The 23512-nt window shown below is 45.0% G+C and overlaps 1 protein-coding gene across 2 annotated transcripts in view; it reads left to right on the top strand.

Annotated features, from left to right (window-relative positions):
• The window catches only part of LOC144772596 (myb/SANT-like DNA-binding domain-containing protein 4), a 67346-nt gene that overhangs the window by 35326 nt on the left and 8508 nt on the right, over nucleotides 1-23512 (top strand). For both annotated transcript variants that reach the window (XM_078657027.1, XM_078657028.1), the window contains exon 3: nucleotides 20530-20574. In XM_078657027.1, the coding sequence (XP_078513153.1) occupies nucleotides 20530-20574 (45 nt within the window). The remainder of the gene's footprint in view (nucleotides 1-20529; nucleotides 20575-23512) is intronic.

Genomic DNA, 23512 nt, shown 5'->3' with positions numbered 1-23512 from the left:
ATTCCAAACAGTCAATGTTTGGACATACAATCAATCAATGAGGAACGAAATAGGTACGACGTGTTAAAGGTTTGCGTTACCTACCCTTCACTGTCGGCAAAGGGAGAGAGAATATTCCTATTCTTCCCCGTTTGTAGGCAGAGAAGATCCTTAAGAGAACCAACTTCGAACAATTTAATGCTCGATTCAATCAATCAATCAATGGGGAGGAAAAAATAGGCACGACGTGTTAAAGTTTTGCGTTGCCTACCCTTCACTATCTGCAAAGATTAAACAGAGTATGGCGACTCTGTGTTTGTTTGCAAATAGAGAATCTCCCAGAAGCAATCAATAGGCAATACTAGTATTTTCAAACAATCAATCAATTTCGCAATTTGTCGTGTGTCACGACCTTACCCGGACCGGACCATGTGGACAGTTCTTCGCCTTCCTTTTTCCAGCGCCCGATCGTTCTCTTTCTCCATGTTTAGACCGCAGCATTCCTGTGGGATTCCAGTCAGGACAATAGGTCACTTGAGAGAGGTCCGTTCGGAATCGGTGAAGCTCATTCAATCGGCAGCCGGACGAGGGCCCTCTCAAGGCAGGTATACTCCAATCATTTAGATGTTCACCCCATCGTCTGGACCTCTCTTACCGGACCTTATGTCGCTGATGGGCCCCACGTTTTGGGCGCCAATTGTTAAAAAGTCAGCCCCTATCGCACCCGATGCCCAGGCTGCTGGTGCAGGGCGACTCTTCGTTCTCACCTTGAATAATTACCAAATAAAGAGACGGGCACTGGAAGTAGGAAAACAAGAACAGAGTTTATTACTCATGAGGAGAGCATGTCCTTTGGGACACTCGCATGGTGTCTTCGGGAGGTGCTCTAACAAGTTTCTCTGAGGCTTCGTCTTTTATACACAGGTTTATGGCACACAGACATCCTTTATTACAATCAACACATTGTATGGTATGGAGGTATTCCAACACGTGGCTACAGTAGGGCCCTTATTCTCCATGCAAATAGGAGGGGGCTATCATGCGGCTGAGTGTCCTGCTGATTCCATTGGAATGTGTGTGCCTGATCGAGTCTCAGGGGGTGGGGTGGCCATGATCAATAGTAGCTTTTTCCAAGAGAGACGAGTGCATAAAGTAGTGGGCAATAAACCGTATCCTCGGGCTAAGGGATGACCAGCGGTCCGTGCAAACATTCAGGCTCGGAGGAAGAGGTCATCAAAGGAGGGGTATTCACGGAGGGACAGGAGGTGTTGGTCAGGCACGGGGTGCGATTCTTAGGGACAGAGTCATGCGGGAGGGGCGGGCTCGTGACTCGCGCATGTAGGAGAGGGGGGCAGTCAGGGTGTATGGGGGAATGCTTGCAGGGTCAGGGAAGTGCGCTGATGAGCGATCGTGAACAGGGAGACCATGGTACCTAAAATGGCTGTCATGTACATGTGTGCATGGATCTATGCTGGCGGGATAACACTCAGTGTTTTCGCGATATCCGTTCTGCTTACAACAGGGGTGCTATGAACACAAATGAACGCCGCTTATGTACATACACATTGCTATTTTTAACAGGGGGGGGCGGTGGGCCTTGCGTAAGAAGGGCACCTCCTGCAGCGGCCGACCCGCCACTGCCTGGTCCTGGAAAAGCCAGTGCTTATCTGACTCCCATCTGCTCCACTCCACGAGGTATCGCAATTGTGCTGCCTGGAAATATTTGCGCAGTTCTGGTATCCCCAGTCCCCCCGCTTCAGGGGCCAATGTGGAAAGCGCCCTCTTCAGTCTAGGTTTGCGACCTTGCCAGATGAAACGCGCAAGACCCGCCTGCATTTGCTGAAGCCACCCCGAGGGGGGCTGGAGCGGCAGAGCCCGTAACAAATAAAGGATTTGTGGCAGGACCGTCATCTTAACCGCGGCTATCCTGCCGAGCCAGGACAGCGTGCCTCTATTCCAACGTCCCAGTTCCTCTCTGATTTTCTTGCCCGAAGCAGTGTAGTTGACGGTCACCATAGCGGGCAGGACAGGTGCCAGTAAAATGCCTAAATAAGGCACGAGCTCCGATGACCACTGCATGGGGAAGAGGCTCTGCAGCTCGGTTCTTGTGGCCGCAGTAAACGACACATCCAAGGCCACCGATTTCCCCAAGTTCATTTTGAATCCCGCGAAGGCATCCAGCTCCGCAATGCACGCCGGGAGTGCCCTTTTCGGGTCGTCCAGGGTCAGAATAACGTCGTCCGCATATAGACTGACAGTGTGGGTGTACCCCCCATCTTCACCCCTGTCGCATACGGGTTCTGGCGGATCCTCTGGGCAAATGGCTCCATATATAGAGCAAAGAGCAACGGGGACAGCGGACAACCCTGCCTGGTGCCCCTCTCTATCGCAAAACTCTGCGAACTGCAGCCATTCACCCGCACCGTTGCAGAAGGAAACTTATAGCAGTTAAATACCAGGGAGCGGAATTTATCCCCAATTCCCACCTTCGCCAGGACCCGTTCTAAGTAAGGCCAGTGTACCCGGTCGAACGCCTTCTCCGCATCCACCGCCAGCATCATTCTCTCTCCGGGAATCCGAGAGGCCTTCTCTAGGAGATGTATCACCCTTTTAGTATTGTCCACCGTCTGCCTCCCGGGAACGAATCCCGCCTGGTCAGAGTCCACCAAACCCGGCAAATGGAGTGCCAACCGGGCCGCGAGGATCCCAGTGTACAGCTTGAGATCAACATTTAGGAGGGAGATCGGTCTATATGAGCCGCATTGGGTCCGGTCTTTCCCCGGCTTGGGGATGACTGTCACGGGATGGCGCCCGGTTCAGAGAACGAGCTGAAAAGACGGGTGAGGATAGGTGCTAGCGTCGTACAGAACATCTTATAAAAAAGCGACGTATAGCCATCTGGTCCCGGGGCCTTGCCGTGCTTCAGTTTAGAGATAGCGGTGACCACTTCCTCAATGCGGATGTCCCTTTGCAGGTACTCCGCCTGAGACGGAGCCAGGGAGGGGAGGGTGACCGAGTCCAGGTACTCCTCTGCCGCGTGCTCCGATGGGGGGTCGCCCGCATATAAAACCGCATAGAACTGACGGAAGGCCTCAGCAATCTGGGCATCCTCCGTGACCGCAGCCCCGTCGGAGATCAAGATCTCCTTCACCTGATGTTGTTGGTGCGCAACTCTGAGCTTGTTCGCCAGAAGCCGACCACATCTGTCCCCCCCTGTATAATACGAGTGTCGTAGACGCAATGCCGCATACTCCGACCGGTCCATATCCAGGGCCGACAGGAGTTTCCTCGCTACCTTGAGTTGCCGCCAGACTCTGGGAGCTCCCGTACGATGATGTACATGCTCGAGTTCGCGGCCCGTTGTGTGAGTTCGTCCCGTTTGTGCTGCCGTTCCCTGTTCTCCGCCGATGAAATGGCTATAAATTCCCCCCTGAGGACCGCCTTCAAGGCTGCCCACTGTGTCGCTAAAGAGGTGTCGTTATCGTTGTGATCCAAATAGTCACGGATGGTATCCGTAATATGCTTCACCATCGTTTGTTTGTGTAGCAAGGTGTCCCTGAGGCGCCAGACCCCGCGCGTTGAGGGCATTGGCGGTAAGCTAAAAGTGCCTGCGACAGGAGCATGATCCGACCGGGAGAGGACCCCCATCTCGGAAGCCGTGGCCAGCGCACAGACCGGTCCCGTAACCAGGAGGTGGTCCAGTCTCGCATATGTTTTATGTGCATGTGAATAAAAGGAGTAATCCCTATCGGTGGGATGGAGGCGGCGCCAAAGATCGTGGAGATCCACGTCTGCCAGTTGGGACCTGCACGCGGCTGAGAGTTTCCCCAGTCTGCAGGAACCGCTGCGCCGATCTATCCAGAGACGAGTCGAAGACCATATTAAGGTCCCTCCTATGATGATATGTCTGTCTGGAGTGGCAGTGATGTCCACCAAGGCCATGCTGAAGAACCGCTCCTGGTGCTCGTTGGGGCTGTACACAGACCCGATGGTAAACACGATGCCCCCAAGCTTAAACCGGTACGCTAGCAGCCTCCCCTTCTGTTCCGCAAGTTTGTGCAAGACCTCCCCTTTGAATCGCCTCGCTACCAGTATTGCCACCCCCGCTGTCTTGGTAGTGTTAGAAGAGAAAAATTGTGTCGGGAATTTGTGGGAGCGCAGTCTATGGCAATCGCGGGCCAGCAAATGGGTCTCCTGCAATAGACAGATATCTGCCTGTGTGCTTTCTAGTTGGGACAGGACCGCTCTCCTCTTAACCGGATTGTTCAACCCCTTAACATTAAGGGTCACAACCTTAAGGGTCGTTAAAGGCATCGGAACAAGTGGGGGCGCAAGCAATGGACCTCCGTCCACGTGGGGCAGAGCAGTGATAAACAGCACATGTGAGCCCAAGGGTATAGGAACAGGCGGGTGTACAGGCAATAGATTCCCACCTAGACGGGGCGGAACAGAAGCATGTAGTGCGTGCGAGCCCAGCTAGGACGGAGAGACTCGGAAAGAGCACTGGACAATCCCCCCTACCCCCCCCCCCCCCAGCCGATCCCTCTCTCCCACCCCCACCCCCCCTGCGCCCCCCACCCCCTCCCTTCCCTGGCTCCCCCAACCAGCCCCCTACAACTAGAACAACTAACCCATCCATGTTCAACCCCTCCACTACACCCACCCCCATCACCCAACAAGCAGAAATTGAAAAAACATCCATCTCAATGCTGCAGCAGTTCCCCCGACAGCCCCCACCCCCTGCAACAACCCCTCAAACCTCATAGTCCCAGTCCGGTTCCGAGTGGAACAAGGCTGTGGTGAGTCGCTGAAGTGGACGTCCAGCTGATCCAGCGCTCTCACTAAAATTTTGCACAAATGACACTATCTACTACCACCAAACTTACATTACAACACTAGGCCCAAATCAACAATAGAGCGACTGAATCATGGGGCGATAAGATCTAAATATGTTGTTCAAACTATCCACAATAATCAAGACCAGCTTGTCATTTTAGAAAGTTTATTTAAACACATCTAGAAAAACTTAGGTTTTGGTATTTTATTAAACAAGCATTAGAAAATGTCATAAAGAAAGATTTATTCAGTATTAATAAAAAGAGCATAAATCAAGAATTATTATTCATTAGCAGGAATAAGTAAAATTAAGCATTTCCAAAATCCTAACTATCTCTGTCTCTACCCTCATCACTTAGTAATAAAGTAATTAATAAAAAACTCTTTTCCTCACGTGTAAAGTCCATCAGCATAACACGTCCTCCAGAATTTCTCGAGCGTAAGCCAACTATCTGTTCTCTGAACCCATTCTTATACCCTAAATTAAGCTGAGCTAACTATTTTTCACATTCCAACAGACGAATTCTAGTTCTCCATTGGCTGAGCCACCTCGTACCACAGTAAACTGTGACACCTCCTTCTTACATGCCCGGGCAGATTCACTAGTTCATTGTTCATGTAGAAGTCTTGGCAGCTCTTCCTTAGGCTGCTACATTTTGTAGCAAAAGCACGATTCTTCCTTTCAACCTTGAGCCTGTCCGCTCTGAACTCCCGTGGCACGTTAGCAAACGTTAGCAAATTTCTCCAAAGAGTCATCTTTTTAGCAGTTCATTCCAAAACCTTTCAAAATAAAAGCTCAGAGGCCTTTTCCATCCTTCTCAGAATTATTTTCACTTGAGCCATTTTCATCAATAGGCCTCTTTTCAAAGAGCGTCAATTTTCTGCGCCACTTCTCCTGCGCCACTTTTAAAAGTGTACTATTTTTCTGCAGCCATCTCTAAGCTTCATTTGTAAAACTATTATATAAACAAACACAAAGAATAATTAATGAAAGAAATACAGTTTGTTCTGTTGCCTCCCATCATTGCTAATAATTAACCCGTTAGTCTAAATTACTTAGCTGTAAAGCACAAATAAAGCAGCATTTTATATCTACCATTCTTCATTGAATCCAGCAGGGTTCTTTATGCACCTATAGAGAATATAATGACACCACATAGACAAGGGAAGCAAAATAAGCACATGCCATTATATAAAAACAGCTGCTATTAGTTATGACATGACAATAGACAAATTAATTTATTATTTTCCACATACATGAAAATGCAACATAATGCACATTTATGAGCACACATGTTAGTTTCCCGCGTGTTCTGTGAAGATGCAACTTTAAACTAGATTGAATTAGCACACATACAGCACAAATTGTTAGCATTATTAATTTATTTATGGAAGTGTGACTTCACGAGTTTAAACAGATTTCTGTTTTCTATCTCGCTCCATCAACTCCCTCATCTGGTGATTAACAAATCACACCACACCACACCACACCACCACCCAAAATTTAGCAAAAAATTTTTTTTTTAAGATGAACATGATTCAATTTCACCTGTGTTAGTATTTCTAAAGACTTATCTCATCAGTTTATCTACAATTCTCATACTGAGTTTTAAGAAACCCCTCTAGTTCTATTTCTTTCTCTTGTGTAACATACAACTAAACTTCAATAAAAGTGTTGCAAAAACTATAACTAATAAAATGCCAGTATTATACTATGTTTGTCTTGACTAGCTGAAACTTTGCTTGTCCTATTGACCTTAAACTTCTCTTTGTTAATTTCTAAAGGAAAAGTAACCACCTAAATCAACCAAAGCTGAATTATTAGGAGCATATATATCAGAGACATCTTACAACATTTATTTAAAATTAAGCATCTTGAGCTTGTTGAATGTATTTTCATTAAGCTTGCAAAGAAAAATAAAACTGAAATTTTTAAAATGTTACCTAAATTTTCTAAAAATTTCTACCACCCTTTTTAAATTATTTTTTTTTTTTATATATATATACTCTTAAACCTTCTAACAGTTATTCTTCGACCTAATGTCACAAGTTAAATTTTTCAGCTAACAGAATTTCTTCGACCTTGTGTCACCTAACACATTTTCTTCAGCCTTATGCCAAAAACAGAAACCTAAAATGTTTAAAAGGTAAATACTTCAATCATTGTCACTTTTGTCTTCAATTTCTTCCTTACTGTAACTTTTTTACCTCCATTACAAGTATCACTTCCATTTTCTTTCCTGCCTCACTTTTCTTTTCAGAATCTTTTTGATTTGATATCTCATCAATCTGTTTCTTTGATCTGTATCTCAATTTGAATTTTAGGCCTTCAATTTCATCTGGCCAGTTATCACTTTTTTCTTAGTAATTTCTTCTTTTGCTTGGTCACATTACATTCTGTTCTCCAAGCTCCTTTTCTGAATTTTCTTATCTGAGAATCTTCATCAGTTTCAGTGTCAGAAATTTTCATTCTGGACTCAGGTACTTCTTTACTCAGCAGCTTCACTCCGTTTGGAACATCATCTTTGTAGCTGGTACTTGGCAATTCATTTTCTTCTTCAATTACCTTCAACTTCCCAGTTTCAGAATTCCTGTTCCTGCATTCAGAGCTACTTTTTTGCTTTTCAATACTCTCCTGGTCTTGAATCACAATCTGATCACATTCTTCTTCTGCTTCTTTTCCTGGCAGATTTCCATCATTTTCTGAGTCTTCAGTCACAACTTTCAAGTCTTCTTCATTCAAGGCTTGTTTTTCAATCAAATTCTCCAGATGTCGACCAACTTGTCGATCTTCAAGATCTGGATTCTTTTCAGGCTCTTCTTCAGAATCTGAATCAGTAATGATGACTTTATCCTCATTAGGATTTTCAGGTGTAGACACGAAAAGTATGGCCAGTGTCAATCCACCTCTTCAGTCTTTTGCACTTCACTGCATTTGTTGTGATAAGACTGACTGGCCTCCTTTTCTGCCACATTGGCACTAGAGAATTTCTTTTTAGACGAACCTTTTTCCTGATCCTTTTAACTGGTAACAGATCAAGTGCTTGCTCTTTTTCTCTTGTTTGCACTTCAGTTTCATCTTCATCAAACACAGAAATCATTTCATCTGATAAATTCCTGCAGTTCTCCAAATTGATGCTATCATTGATAGGCATCTTTCTTTTCTCCGGTATGAATGTCTGTCTCATGACCTTGTCCATCATAATATCACGTGGACTTAAATCTGTCTTTTTTATCAGTAGTGTTTCTCAGAAACATCAAAACAAGTGGAAGGACATCTATCCACTTTGTACCTGTAGCTAGGCACATTTTTACATCTCTGTCTTTTATAGTAATATTCTCATGCTCCTCAACATCTGAAATTTCTATTCTATCTGTACAATGGAGCAATCTGTTTTCAATATGTTTCCTGTTATCTGATAACTTTGCAACAGTAATTTCATCATCATGTCGCATCTGAAATGTTTCAACCCAATTTGAAATCAAACAGTAAATCACAAAAATGTAGCACAGTTTGTCATACAGTGCCATCTCACAGAAATCCATTTGTAATCTAGTCCATAAACCACTCTCCTGTAATTCTGTTTCCAATCTCACAACTGTTCTCTTAATTGTGTTCACTTGCTGGCAAGCCAGACACCTCTGGTAAAGAAATTCTACAAATCTATAGTACATCCTGTCCATATCAGTAATTATGCTATTTAGCAAAACTACTCTGTCATCTTTGTGTATCCAAATCTCATCCTCATCTCGCTGTCTAAAATCTGCACTCAACCATGTGTTTCTCAACCATGTGTTTTTCTCCTCATGAGTTGCATCATCTTGTAAATCTTTGACTCTCTGCCATGTTTCAACTACAGATCTTAGTATTAGTGAACCCAAAGCATGTTCATCATTCATTTTGTATGCTGCACATATCACGCCAGCAAACCTTTCTGCCAATTGAATGTCATCAATCAATCTTTTAATTAAATTAGCATTTCTGATAAGTGAACTTGCAGAAGTCAATGTTTCAATCTGTTCATCAATTGCGTCCTTCACTTTGATGTCTCCACTCAAAAGAACATCAATTTTATTCCAACATTCTGGAAGTACATCTATTTGTAGCTGTTCATTCAGCTCATTTATCTCAGTTTCCTTTTCATTTGACCATAATTTTGACTCGTCTGACTGTGTCAATTCAATTAGATCAGTATCAGACTTCTCACCTGCTAGAACTGAAGTCATTTCTGTTTCTCGCTGAGTTTTGATCCCTACTAGTTCAATTTCAAGTACAATAGAATAAACCTTTTCAGTTAATGGGACATTTAAAACTGCGGGACTAGTTTCATCTTTTCTAAGCACAGGGACTGTCACTTCTTCCATATATCTCATGGACTCCTTTAAATCATTTGATGAATTTACATGATCAGGAATATTAATTCAAGAAGTACTAAGCATTTTATCATGTTTTTCTGTCGCATTAATTTTAGAAGAAGTCTGAACTGGCACTCTATCCATCTGATCTGGGACTTTTGGCGTTATTTTAATCTGTTCTGGGGGTTTTCTTGAATTTCTCTTTTGATCCATATTTACAACATCAATTTTAGACTGATTAATATTTTCTACTCTGTCATGCTTATTATTTATTTTCACTAATTTGGGAATCATTAATTTACTCTCACATTTAGCAACAACCTTTTTCATTTTCTTATACAAGGAAGACATTTTCTTTAATTAATTTGGTAAATGTACTCTTTAAATTTGTTTTGTAGCGTTTGCTGATCAATTAATTAATTAATTTAACACTATCAGGTGTAGAAAACCTTATAATTTGGTCAATTTAATAGATCTCCTAATTTACCTGTATCACTAATTATAATTAACCTGGAAGGAAAATATGAATTTGCAAAAACACTGTAAAATATTTATTTTACAACAATAAAACACCTAAATGTCATTAGCTAACTTTAAAATATATTTATTTGCACTTACACACCTTTCCGCATCATTACCTGTGGAAAAAGAAAACCTAATCTGATTGCCTTTAAGTTTTGACAATAAAATGTAATTTAATTAAAAACACTATTGGTAATAATCTAATCAATAAATCAAACAACGGACAGAACCACCTAAAACAGAACAAGGACTGCGTATACTTTTTAATATTATATTTCTGCGCGCGCGACCACTTTTGAACAGAATTGCTGCTACACTGCTGCTAATGATTTATATGCAGCTTAATGGACACTATAATTACACCAGGAATTAATACAATAACTAACAAAAATGCTTGGAAATATTTATTTATTTAATTTAATTACTCTATAAAAATCCTTTTTCCCTACTATTAATTCACTCTAAAAACATTCCTCTTTGAATTTTAATTTATCTTTATATAAACTGCAGTACAAGATGAGTCACAACCAGCGGCCAGACAGGATCAAAGAGGAACCTGTAAAGATCAACACAGATCACTTCCTTAATCCCCAAACACTCATCAAGCACCCCTCCCACAACACAATTCACTTCAAAACGAAGCTCTGAGCACTACTAGCGCAAGAAACCTAACACTCGGCAGAAATAAACAATAATTATCAACACAACAAATGCCTGAGCCAATCAGTGCGGCTGCTACAACACTTAGCCTATCACAACACTTCCCTTGCAACATCCAGCCAATCACAGTCACTTCTGCTGCAGTTTCCCCTCGAGCTCTCACACTCCAATCAGCCCCTCCTCTGTAAACAAGCCCACAACACAGTGCACAATTAGCATATCACTAAAGACATCCACTATGATAAATATAGCAATAGCAGGGAATGAAATCTAAACAGGGTCAAATGTAAACAATTCAGTAGACAGTAACGCGCATTCACCCAATCACAGCACAACTGCAAATGCCTCGACCAATTTCAGTACAGCGCTCCAGCCAATCAGAACACTGTTCTTGCGATACTCAGCTACTTTCAGCGCGGCTTTTGTTAATGACTATCCTGTTATTGCAGACACTCTCCTCTTGAGCACAGCCCCTCGTTAGGAAATGCAAATTTAATACAGTGTGCAATCGTTTTTATTTTATTTTATTTACACAGTTTTAATTTTTTTTTTGTGTGCACTCGCTCAATATATCAGTTATTACACGCTTCTCCCTTTAAGATATTAAAGCGTCGAAGGAAAAAGATGCTAAAGCGGTGTTTTATTTCTACCTTCAATTTTAAGACACAAACAGTTACAGAGCCTTGCCCAATCAGAGCGCAGCTCACGGAGCCTCGCCCAATCAGAGCGCGGCTCTGTCTATGACGCGTCGGCCTCTGGACCAATGGGAGCGCGGCGGCTGACGTAGACAGCCGCTGCAGGCAGCTCTCTCTCTCACTCGCTCCTTAGCAGCCCCCCTCCTTCGTAAAAATGTTATTGCAATACAGCGTGTTACGCTTGTGGCACACATCAGCTGAAACAAAGTGCATGGCAGCTGCAGCTTCGAGCTCTCTTCCCTCGCGCCTCAAACACCTTGAGAATACAAAAAATACACAATACTCCCCACAGACACCATTTACAACGTGCCTTTCCCCTCTAAAACAATAGCACTGTCAAGAAGGAAAACAAAGCGAAGACTTATTTCCACAATGGAGTGTACTAGTTCATCAATTGTTCTTTATTATTTATTAAACTTTGGGGCACTTATAGAATATCTATGTCACGAGCAACCACTTTAAACATAAAAACGCTGTCATCCAATCACAGCGTTACTTTGTAGGGCGTCTTAGCCAATCAGAGCACACCTTTGCTGTGACGCTCCGAATACTGATAGCTCTCCCCTTCGCTCCTCACACAGTAAACAGCCCTTCCTCTTCAGAATGTTATTAAATTTACTTGCCACACACATCAGCCCTGTTCTAAACAACAGAGCTATTGTAGCGAGGGAAATTGGGAGTAGTGGGACACTTTCTCGGCAGACAGTGGTGATTTTAATCGACCATCGAGCCACAACCAATCCGGTCGCGGCTCCCTTATGACGCTGCGCGTCACCAGCCAATAGGTGCGCGGCTATTCTATGACGAGTCGGGGCCCGAGCCAATAGAAAGGCGGCTCCTTCGCTCTCAACTCCGTTTTTAGTTTAATCTTTTTCCTTCGTGTTCAATTGTTTTAACACTGTCAAAACGAAGGAAAGAACAAATCAGGCACACTTTTAAAATTGGAATAATTTATTTAACTATAATACTGGCATTATTTACTTGGGTAATTGCTTTCAATTTACAATTCTAAAAACGGGGACACTTTAATTTACAAGCAATTTGGATAATTGTGTTAGCACAACCAATCATTGCAAGACCACTTAGATTAATATAATGCTCTCACTTCTTTGTTTGTGAGGCTTTAGGCTTTTAACCAATCGGAGTCTAGCTTTACTATGACGCTCCGGACGCCTTACCCAATCAGAGCGCGGCAGCTCTGACGCATGCAGCTGCTACAGCTTCAGTCTCTCCTCACACGGTCTCACTCGCAAAACCAGCCCCTCCCTTACAATTTTCGATCGGGGCACTTTTAAATGGATTTAAATAGTGCGCAATGCTTTTTGAAGGTATTTAAATAGCACAAAACACTTTTCAGTGTCTTTACTTTACCCAGAAGGGTTTTAAACATTTTCCTATTACTTATTAAAAACGCAATTAATAACTACATAAAGGAAACCATTTGTCTGCTTCCCTAACAAAGAGATAGTTTTATGCATACATTCAAGGATACGTGGAATAGACGACGCTATTCTCACAGAATAGTTTCATTTGCCAATAGAGTAATTCTTACCCTACCCTTCTAACAGATTACAAATCATTCACGCACTTTCAAACAAGAAAACCCTAATCATACACTCACGAAATCTTGGCAGGACTTGAACCAACCACAGAAAACGTCCAAACGTTGATAAGAATAGACGACGCTATCTCACCCTTCTCTCAAGCTTGAATAAATCCTACTACTCTTTTCACAGAAAGTTTTAGAACGGGCAACAAGTCCCTATGCTTAATGCTACAATTTCATAGGTAATCCTCACTATACATTCAACCAATCAATCTAAGGTCCCTAAACTTGTGTTGTACGTCCACAACACGTGATATATTCTATACCACAATTTTGAAACAGACAAATGCACTGTGTAACTCTTCTAGTCACTCTACCTTTGCCGGCAAACCAGGAGTTTTTCACAGCTGGAAAAACCCTTAAAGATTACATACTACACATAACAATCTGACAAAATCAAAATCAACATATGTTAGACATTAATCCTATGAATATACCAACATATATGTAACATGCATGTCAAAAACAACATATATAACCGTACGAATGCTACCATGAATTGATCCAGCGCTCTCACTAAAATTTTGCACAAATGACACTATCTACTACCACCAAACTTACATTACAACACTAGGCCCATATCAACAATAGAGCGACTGAATCATGAGGCGATAAGATCTAAATATGTTGTTCAAACTATCCACAATAATCACGACCAGCTTGTCATTTTAGAAAGTTTATTTAAACACATCTAGAAAAACTTAGGTTTTGGTATTTTATTAAACAAGCATTAGAAAATGTCATAAAGAAAGATTTATTCCGTATTAATAAAAAGAGCATAAATCAAGAATTATTATTCATTAGCAGGAATAAGTAAAATTAAGCATTTCCAAAATCCTAACTATCTCTCTGTCTCTACCCTCATCACTTAGTAATAAAGTAATTAATAAAAAACTCTTTTCCTCACGTGTAAAGTCCATCAGCATAACACGTCCTCCAGAATTTCTCGAGCGTAAGCCAACTATCTGTTCTCTGAACCCATTCTTATACCCTAAATTAAGCTGAGCTAACTATTTTTCACATTCCAACAGACGAATTCTAGTTCTCCATTGGCTGAGCCACCTCGTACCACAGTAAACTGTGACACCTCCTTCTTACATGCCCGGGCAGATTCACTAGTTCATTGTTCATGTAGAAGTCTTGGCAGCTCTTCCTTAGGCTGCTACATTTTGTAGCAAAAGCACGATTCTTCCTTTCAACCTTGAGCCTGTCCGCTCTGAACTCCCGTGGCACGTTAGCAAACGTTAGCAAATTTCTCCAAAGAGTCATCTTTTTAGCAGTTCATTCCAAAACCTTTCAAAATAAAAGCTCAGAGGCCTTTTCCATCCTTCTCAGAATTATTTTCACTTGAGCCATTTTCATCAATAGGCCTCTTTTCAAAGAGCGTCAATTTTCTGCGCCACTTCTCCTGCGCCACTTTTAAAAGTGTACTATTTTTCTGCAGCCATCTCTAAGCTTCATTTGTAAAACTATTATATAAACAAACACAAAGAATAATTAATGAAAGAAATACAGTTTGTTCTGTTGCCTCCCATCATTGCTAATAATTAACCCGTTAGTCTAAATTACCTAGCTGTAAAGCACAAATAAAGCAGCATTTTATATCTACCATTCTTCATTGAATCCAGCAGGGTTCTTTATGCACCTATAGAGAATATAATGACACCACATAGACAAGGGAAGCAAAATAAGCACATGCCATTATATAAAAACAGCTGCTATTAGTTATGACATGACAATAGACAAATTAATTTATTATTTTCCACATACATGAAAATGCAACATAATGCACATTTATGAGCACACATGTTAGTTTCCCGCGTGTTCTGTGAAGATGCAACTTTAAACTAGATTGAATTAGCACACATACAGCACAAATTGTTAGCATTATTAATTTATTTATGGAAGTGTGACTTCACGAGTTTAAACAGATTTCTGTTTTCTATCTCGCTCCATCACAGCCACCACGTCCTCCCCGCCGCCCCCTCCTCCCCCCAACCCCCGGTGCAGCAATAGAAACAATGTGGTGATCTCCCCCCGGAGTCAACTTAGGCCGCAAATCAGGCTGTGAGGTCCACTTCTCGTACAGCCTCTTCCATTCCTGCTCTCACCGTAGGCGAGTCTGGTCTGGAGCCCCGCCCTGAGCCCCGCTGCCGCGGAGCCTTCTGCCAACCATCCCTGGTCATTCTCCGCCTTCGAGGCAACTGCGCCCTCTCCTCCGCCACATCAATGCCTAGTACAGCGCACGTATCTCTGAGAGAGCGAAGCTGATGCAACGTCCCGTTCCAATGAAAAATGATGCGGAATGGGTGTCCCCTTGAGTACAGTGTTTCTTTTTCCCATAGGAAATCCATAGGAAATCCGTGGCCACCTTGAACGCCCATCGTTTCCTGAGCGTAATCGCCGAGAGGTCCTGGAATAGGGCCACTGGATAATCCCGCAGCTGCAAAGGTTCGCGTCTCCTCGCTTCCCGGAGGATACGTTCCTTAAGCGCGTAGTCAGGTAAGTAAGCAAGAATGTCCGGTGGCGGGGCCGGGGGACCCTGGGCCTGGCCCACCCTGTGGGCCCTGTCGATCCGAATCGGAAAGTCCACTTGTTCCCCCAGGATCTCTCTGAACAACACCTGGAGAAAGCCCGCCACATCCGCGCCCTCTTCCTTGGATGGCACTCCCCGAGCCCGTATGTTGTTCCGCCGGGATCTGTTCTCAAGGTCTTCATTATGTGCCTGAAGGTCCAGTTGTTGGTCCTGCAGCCGCAGGACCTCCTGCTGCAGATGTGCAATTTCTTCATCCCTAGAGTGTCCGGCAGTCTCCATGGTAGCCACCCGTTCACCAAGACTGTCCACTTCTCGCCTCACCTCGCGGACCTCCCCCGCTACCTCCTGTTTCAACGTGTGGAAGTCCTCACGCAGGGAGTTGAAGAGGGTCTCTAAGAAAGACCTGGTGATGGGGACCTCTCCTTCCCCAGCTCCCTGCGCGGCTCTGGATGTACCCGGGGAGGTGGACCCCTTCTCTCCTTTCTGTTGTCCCCTGCCCAGCATCTCCGGCAGGGTTCGGTCCCCTTTCTTTCCACGATGCCCTGCCATATCGCTGCACCTCACTGCCGCAGCACCGCACCCTGCCGCACTGCGGAGGCCGCTCACCTGCACAGCCGCTGGCACCCGGTCGCCGGGCCTTAGATATCCGCGACTGCGGGTCTGCCACGGGGCGTCACTCCCCGCCCCCGGACGGTTGCGGCACAGTCCACCGGGCTCTTGATTCCCCTAACCCCTCAGCCAGGGGTTCCTCCGTCGTTCCGTCGAGTCTCACACCACCCCTCGGGCCGGCCTCCTCACTGAGGGCCTATTCACAAGGCGGGGTCCGCGGGAAGTCGAAAGTGTCTCTGCAGCCCCCTGTGCCGAACCCTGATGTGCTCTTGTCCTGGGGCCCGGTGCATGTCCGGGCTCTCAGCGCCACCCACAGGCCCCTGTCGACACCTCCTGCGGGGGCCCAGTCACGGGGCACGCAGACTCCACCGGCGGGGGGCAAGCCCGATGGCCTCCCGTTTCTTAGCAGCCACACCTCACCCCCCTCCAAGTCGCTGTCCCACAGCAGAGCCCCTTGGACGTCGATGCCCTGAACCTAGCCAGGAGCCGGGTCTGCCTCGTGGACCTGGGCGTCGCCCCCAGTTCGCTCCGACCTCCCCCCCCACCCACCCCCCCCGTGCTCTCAAGTCCTGGGGGGGGGGTCTCTGTCGCCACCGAGGCTCACCCCCGCTTGCTCCGGGTCCGCCGCGGGACCTGCCCGGCGCGGAGTGCCGACCTCTGTCCCACCGCAAGTACAGGCCTCAGCACCGGCCTAGATTAGGCGCCCCGCTGGGCCGGCCACAGCTCCACCCCAGGCCTCCAGGGAACAGGCCGCACCGCCTCAGTCGTGTCTGGGGCAGCGCTCCGTCATTCGCACCCAATGTCCACCAAGCGGGGGCCGATGCTCGGCCCCCGGTCCCTCCAGCACCCACAGGGTCGTCCGATAGCGCTGCCCGGCTCCAGGCCCGCACACAAGTCCGATGCAGCTACGGGCCGCGGCCCGGTCAAGAGTGGCGCCCAAGCCGGGCCAGCCACCACCGCACCACCGCCAGCCGCGCCGCTCGCGGCTCCTTCAGTCGGCTCCGATGGAGGGTCCAAACAGTCTCCTCGTGGTCCGGCCGGGGGAAGGCCGCAGTCCCCGTCCCCGTCCTCGCTTCCTCTCCTGCTCCGTCAGGACTCCGCCCTGTTCCGGCCAGCACCAGGCCCTCTCACGCCTCCGGGGCAACCAGCCAACTATCCGGGCCCCTCCGGTAGGCGATTCAGCCGCTCTTCGTCCCGCAGACTGCACCGCGGCACTTCAGCGTCTCAAGCCCCCACTAGGAGCGGGGGGGGGGAGAGCACGCCGAATACAAGCACCGGGCCGGCCGGGGTCGGAGGAGCTCTCAGGGAACACGTCCTCTCACTCCGCCATCTTGGCCACGCCCCCCTTGTCTTTATTTTTGAGAGACCACAATTTATTGGTGGCAACTGTGACTAAGCAACTATATTTCTAGACTCTTAACTCTCCACAGGTCTAGTCTTTTAGTCTAAACAACATAGAGCTTGACATGTTGTGGCATCTTTTAATTGTTAGTATTTGAAGTATAATGTTTTTTATGCAATATATGCTAGAGAACAATTTGGTGTATTCCTTTTGTAGCCCTGATGAAGTCAGTATGGTTTATGTACCTATGACGAAACACGTGTTGGCTACAAACTTACTGTGATGATGGAAGAATAAAAAGATAAAGGGTTATAAATGAAGAACACAAACCTATATTTTTTAAACTTTTGTTTGAATGTAGTGTTGCTCAGGGGCTGCATATAAATATATATACTGCCCATGTCATAAGTAAAATGTTTAGTGCACTGAAGTAATCCGTTATGAGTGGCACATGTATTTCACAAAAACAGCACCCTCATTTTGCCGCTCATGCCAAATCAATATACATTGTTACATCAAGACTCCTCAACAGGGAATTGCATCATAGCATTAGGACATTACATATGACATAAGTCCTGATCTCAGGATTAAAACAATGTAGAAATTGTAGGCCTCTGAAACACAATGAGGTCATCTGTCCAAGATGCACTCAACACGAAGGTGCAGCTGCCCACATGCTTGTAGCACCGTCACCAGGAACAAATGCGGCAGTGGCCCCTCCTGGGCTCGCCGCGCAAATGCCGCAGGAACAGAGCAGAGCCCCCAAAGGTAGGTGTTGAAGAAGCAGCTGCCTGCGATCCGGGCGGCACAGCTGCGAGGGTGGTCCGGGGCTCAAGTCCCCTACTACAAGTAGGCAACTGGGGAAGCCTCCTGGGCACTCCTCTCCTGACTCTGCCTCTACTTGGCTGCCCGTGAGACTAGGGCGCAGTGGGAATGAGGACCAGCGGCCTGACCTTGAGCATTCGCCAGACCTGAGCCCTCGCAGGGCCCTGGTCTCACCTTGCTGCAGGCGAACCGATTTCCGGCTCCCAGTCAGATGCCAGCGGAGCTTCTCCATAGACTCTGGGCACCCGGCTTCACTTTTCTGCCGGCGGGCCACCTTTCCCCTTCCCGCTCAGCGGGACAACAGTGGGGCTCGTCCGCTTCTCCCTCGGCAGTGACAACTTGCAGGGCGGCCACGGATGACACCATTCCTCTGCGAGCTTCCTTTCGGTGGTGTCACACGGGGAGCCCAGTGACTGAAGGAGCAGGAGATTTCCGACGGCCTATAAATTACCCCTAGAGGAAAGCGGCTCCAGCTGGTTCCCTGGCTGCTGGACTTTGCAGTCCCTCTTTCGAAAAAGGGTGGGGTGCTTTTGAATGGGAGACCTGGCTGATGGACGATATCGGCAATGCTTCCTGCAGCCTATGTTACAGGATCACTCCGTGCTGGGGAGACCCGGGAGCTACCATCAGCACTCATTCCCTCCACCCCACCACTGAGGGTATAAACCGCAGAGTTATGTTATGTTATGTTATGTTATGATGAATTTATTGAGCGCACTGTCACCGTGAGTTTCCTGGCGCTGACGGACTTGGAAAAGGAAGGGAGGAAACAGAAAAGATGAGAGAAATTAGTGGGGGGGAGGGAAGAGTAGTGTTTTTAATGATTTCCTGAAGGAGAGAAGGGAGCAAGAAGACTTGAGTGAAAGTGGGAGGGAGTTCCACAGCTTAGGTGCTAAGCAAGAAAAGCTGCGACCGCCCGATCTAGAGCGATTGAAACGAGGAACAACAAGAAGTTGGAGATGAGTAGACCTAAGAGTGCGAGAAGGACAGTAGGGAGTGATTAAGGACTTAAGGAAGGCAGGGGAGGGACCAACGAGGGCTTTGAAGACCAGGCAATGAACCTTAAAAGTGATTCTGTCACTGACTGGTAACCAGTGAAGGCGGCGTAGCAGAGGTTGAGCCGACTGCCATTTGGGGATCCTGAAAGCGAGCCGAGCTGCCTGGTTTTGCACGATCTGTAACCTGGCCAGCTGAGATTTGGGAAGACCGTAATAAATTGAGTTGGAAAAGTCCAACCGGGACATCACCAGGGCAATTAGCACTTGCAACAAGGCTTCAGGCGACAAAAGGTGGGCGACTTTCCGTATCCTGTAGAGCTGGAACATACAGGAAGATGTTACTGCGCTCACTTGAGCCTTGAGAGAAAGTCCGGAATCAATCAGGACCCCGAGGCTTTTTACACATCCAGCAGGAGAGGGAGGTGTTCCGAGCTCAACCGGCCAGTACTGAGGGCCCCAAAAAGGGGCACTTCTCCCAGGAAGGAGAAGCTCAGTCTTGCTCGGATTGAGCTTGAGTTGGTTTTGGTTCATCCAATGCTGGATGTGTAACAAGACTGTCTGAAAGTTTTTGGCGGCGTCGGGAGTAGTGAGGGGAAAAATAATCTGTAGATCATCCGCAAAGTTGAACACGGTGATGTCCCACTTACCTAAAGAGTGAAGGATGGGTTGAAGGTACAAATTAAAAAGAAGGGGAGACAGGACGGACAGCCTTTCAATAGTGAAATTACACAGTATTTTGCTATCGGGACATGTCCTACACACCAGTACATGTCTTACCTGTCACATACACTGCATCCTGCCCATGGGGTTACCTTGGACCTACCGTAGGAGTGCCTTGCACGCAAGGAAAGGGAAGGTTTGGGCCTGGCAAGTGGGTGCACTTGCCAGGACAACATGGCAGTTTACAACTACGCATGCAAACACTGCAGTGGCGTGTCTGAGATACATTTACAGTGCTACTTATGTGGGTGGCACAATCAGTGCTGCAAGCCCACTAGTCGTGTTTGATGTACAGGCCCAGGCACACATCGTGCACTTTACTAGGGACTTGCCAGTAAATCAAATATACCAATTGTGCATAACCATTCATTGTCACAATTTATACAGAGAGCATATGCACTTTAGCACTGATCAGCAGTGGTAAAGCGCCCAGAATGGTAAAGCGCCCAGAATCCCATAGCCACAAAAACAGGGTCAGAAAAATAGTGGGCAAAAGGCAAAAACTTGGGGGGGGGGGGGGAAACCTGTCAAAAAGGCCAGGTCTAACAAATGGGTAGGCTTCAAGCCAGTCTATGTCCTTGGTAAGTCACAATACGCCTTGCCACAAACTGTGCATGTTCCGTCATAGTGTTGATTTGAAACCAGCTTATTGACACCTACAGATTGAGCCAAATACTCCTTGAAGAACACATATACCAAAACAAGTACAAGAAAAAGCAACATTTTACAGTCAAAATTTGATTTGAATACATTTTCTAATAGCGAGCTTCTGTGACTTTGAAAATATTCAAGGTTGATATCCAAAAGTCAGTGTAACGGATCCCTGTTCACTTTTCTTTTTACAGCCCTGGAACAACCATCTGGGGGGACCAGTGAAATATCAAGAGCAGGTTAGTTTTAAACTTTTTATTGGCAAGTTTTCAAGTCTGCAAATGTGTAAATCGCAAGCCTGATGTAAACGTTTTTGTAGGAAGATAATATGATTAAGTAACAAAACGTACCACTTTTATGTTTATATCCATTTTAAGAACCTAGTCTTCAGTGGAGGTAGAAAAGTTAGCAACAATAGTTCTTTATTTCTTTATTTAGGAGTTTTAAATAGCGCAAACTAGACCCAAAGTTTTCAGAGCGCTTTACAGAGTAAGCACAAACATTAATATCCTACTGTACGGACCGGGTGCTTGGAGATACATATATATATATACACTAATTGTAAGAGTAAGCACAACAATAATTTCTTGAGGTACATAAAGGATGCATACAAATAAATATAGTAATGCTACAAAAAGCAAATTGTATACAACGGGATATGGAACACAATAGCAGCACATACCGGGGTTACATAAGGCGCCAAAACAAGATACACATCAACAACTGTATAAAAGAAGAGTCCAGGGGACAGTAGGATACATTACCGCTGAAAGTCATGTTGTAGATATGAAAGAAAGTTGCCATGGAAGGGAGAGTTGATTGATACATTCGCCGGAGGTAGTGAAGGTACATGGTAAAAAAAAAAAAATCAAAAGGTACACAATGAGATATGGCACAAAATAGCAGCACATACTGGGGTTATATAAGGCGCAAAAACTAAATACACAACAGCAATTGTATAAAAGTGGCGTCAGTAGGATAATGGGATACATGAGGGCCGAAAGTTCTGAGGAAGATATGAAAGGGAGTTACCATGGAAGTTGTTATTCACAAAGTTACATAAGCTTCCTTTAAAATAATCAAGAACAGACTACATCACCCTAAAGGAAGTGTTGATACCGCTTTGAGTGCACAGATTGCCGGAAAAGTAAGGTCTACAGTGACATCACTGGAATTGATATCCTACTACATTACCCACTCACACTGTTTATCTATGGTTGGCCTATTCTTTTTGTAAAATTAGTAGCCTTTGAGATCACCAGAAATGTGCCAGCCTCCACCTCCATCCCTCACATTGCTTCCAATAGTCCTTTTATTAGGAGCTGATTGATATAATTTTAGCAAATGGGATGTCTCCGCTTTATCCCTTTTTCTATCCATTGTACACAACTGTATAAACACTAGCTTCTGAGGGATCATTATAGAAGCTTCACAGTGCCTCAAACTTTTTAAAATATGTAAATACAGCTTTCTTTTGAGTATTCTAATAATAGGTGGTATATGCAGTTCTCCTTTACTCGTTCTGTTATTCCCTAGGCAAACCTTTGTGTGGAGAACCAAGGACTCCGTTGTTGCTTTTCTCTCTCTACACCTGTGGGAAGAAAATACACTAGTCAATCTTCTTAGTGCTGGCATATACTTAGCATTAGTTATGTGGTTTCTGTTTCATTGATGAGGTGGAGAGTAATAGATCCCCTCCCATCGCAGGGTGGGCTTTTGGCAGGTACTTTTAAAGGGAATAGGGAAATTCACTTTAGGCACTGGGATTTTTTTGGCTCTCTGGTAACAGTAGGTTTAATGGGGAAGCTTTTCATTTGACAGTAGGCATGCAATCCTAATTTTTCAAATCTCTCTAGCTCTTCAGTTTGTGGACAGTTCGTCCCTTTTAATTTATTATTGTACATCTGAGAACAATGTTTCTCAGGAGGTTATTTTAAGATATTCTTGTTGCTAGACGTTTTTGTGAGTACCAAAAGCATGAAGTATTTGTCCTCTTTTTCCCTGAACACTTGAATTTGCAGGACCCTCTTAGCAGAGCAATAGTAAAAGGACACAAGGTACTCTCTGATGGAAAGTTGGCTGTCAATCTTCGTGGCTCTCCTAGTAGCTGTTGTCTAGCAGTGCAAACTTAGCTCAAAGGTGGTGGTGTGAAGTTGAGTTTGTGTACTGTGGAACATGGTTGTTGCAGCAATGATAATACTGTCCAGCTGGAGTAATAGTTTCATAAGAAATATTCCCCTGCACGATGCCTCTCCCACTTTTTAGCGCGTGGACACGCCGGTGTGCGTAACGCAGCGCTTTATAAATGTCCCTAATAAAGAAACCCCAACTCCTTTTAATAATACCTCAATGATATATCTGTACTTCTATAAAACAAATGGAAAATAGTACTAAGTTTCAAACATATTCGGAAATGCACCACAGCAAAAATACAGTATGAAATATGGCTACCTGGGTTGTACATGGTATATACTCATCTTAACCAAAACTCAATTCATACTGCAGGATTAACCTGAAAAAAATAGATCTCAAAAGTAGCTGCCGTTTTAAACTAAGTGGTACAACACAATGTCTATTTTTTTTAGAAATAATTAACATACACTAACAGTTCTCCAGCATTGGATCTTTTATAGACTCACTTAAATGAATGCCTTTAATTTGTCTTGGGTCCCTTTTTAATATTCTCAGTATATATCGTACAATGTCATTTTTTATCTTTAGGGTTGTACAGATCCGCAGCCCCTTATGCAGAAAGCAGCATGGTTCACTTTCATTATCAAGTGTTTGAGCTAGATGAACTCTTCTCACCAACACAAGAAATTGGGAGAAAAAAGAGAAAAACATTGGCAACCCAGAGGAATAAAAAATTGCTCTGTATAGTTGAAATAGTGTTTTGGTGTTCATTGTCTGTAACAAGAGCACCAGAAAGATCTTTTATCTTCCCAGTTGAGGATTAGTGTTTCTTGATCCTTTTGCAGCTATTTGCTGCCCAGGCGGTCATTGCAACTTCATGTCAATGGCGCCATACTCCTAGAGGATCAACCCAGCTGCTGAACGATGAGAGGGAAAGATGTGATTTCGTCTGCACTACAATGATAAATGTGAGAGCTAAAGGGCATACTGCCACCACACATTGTGACCACTCTGGCCATTCCAATTTGACTAGCCTACAAACAG

Source organism: Lissotriton helveticus, chromosome 8 (assembly GCF_964261635.1).
Source record: "Lissotriton helveticus chromosome 8, aLisHel1.1, whole genome shotgun sequence".
Classification (NCBI taxonomy): domain Eukaryota; kingdom Metazoa; phylum Chordata; class Amphibia; order Caudata; family Salamandridae; genus Lissotriton; species Lissotriton helveticus.
Note: the sequence above shows the minus strand (reverse complement) of the source record. Positions and strands in the feature narration are given on the sequence as shown.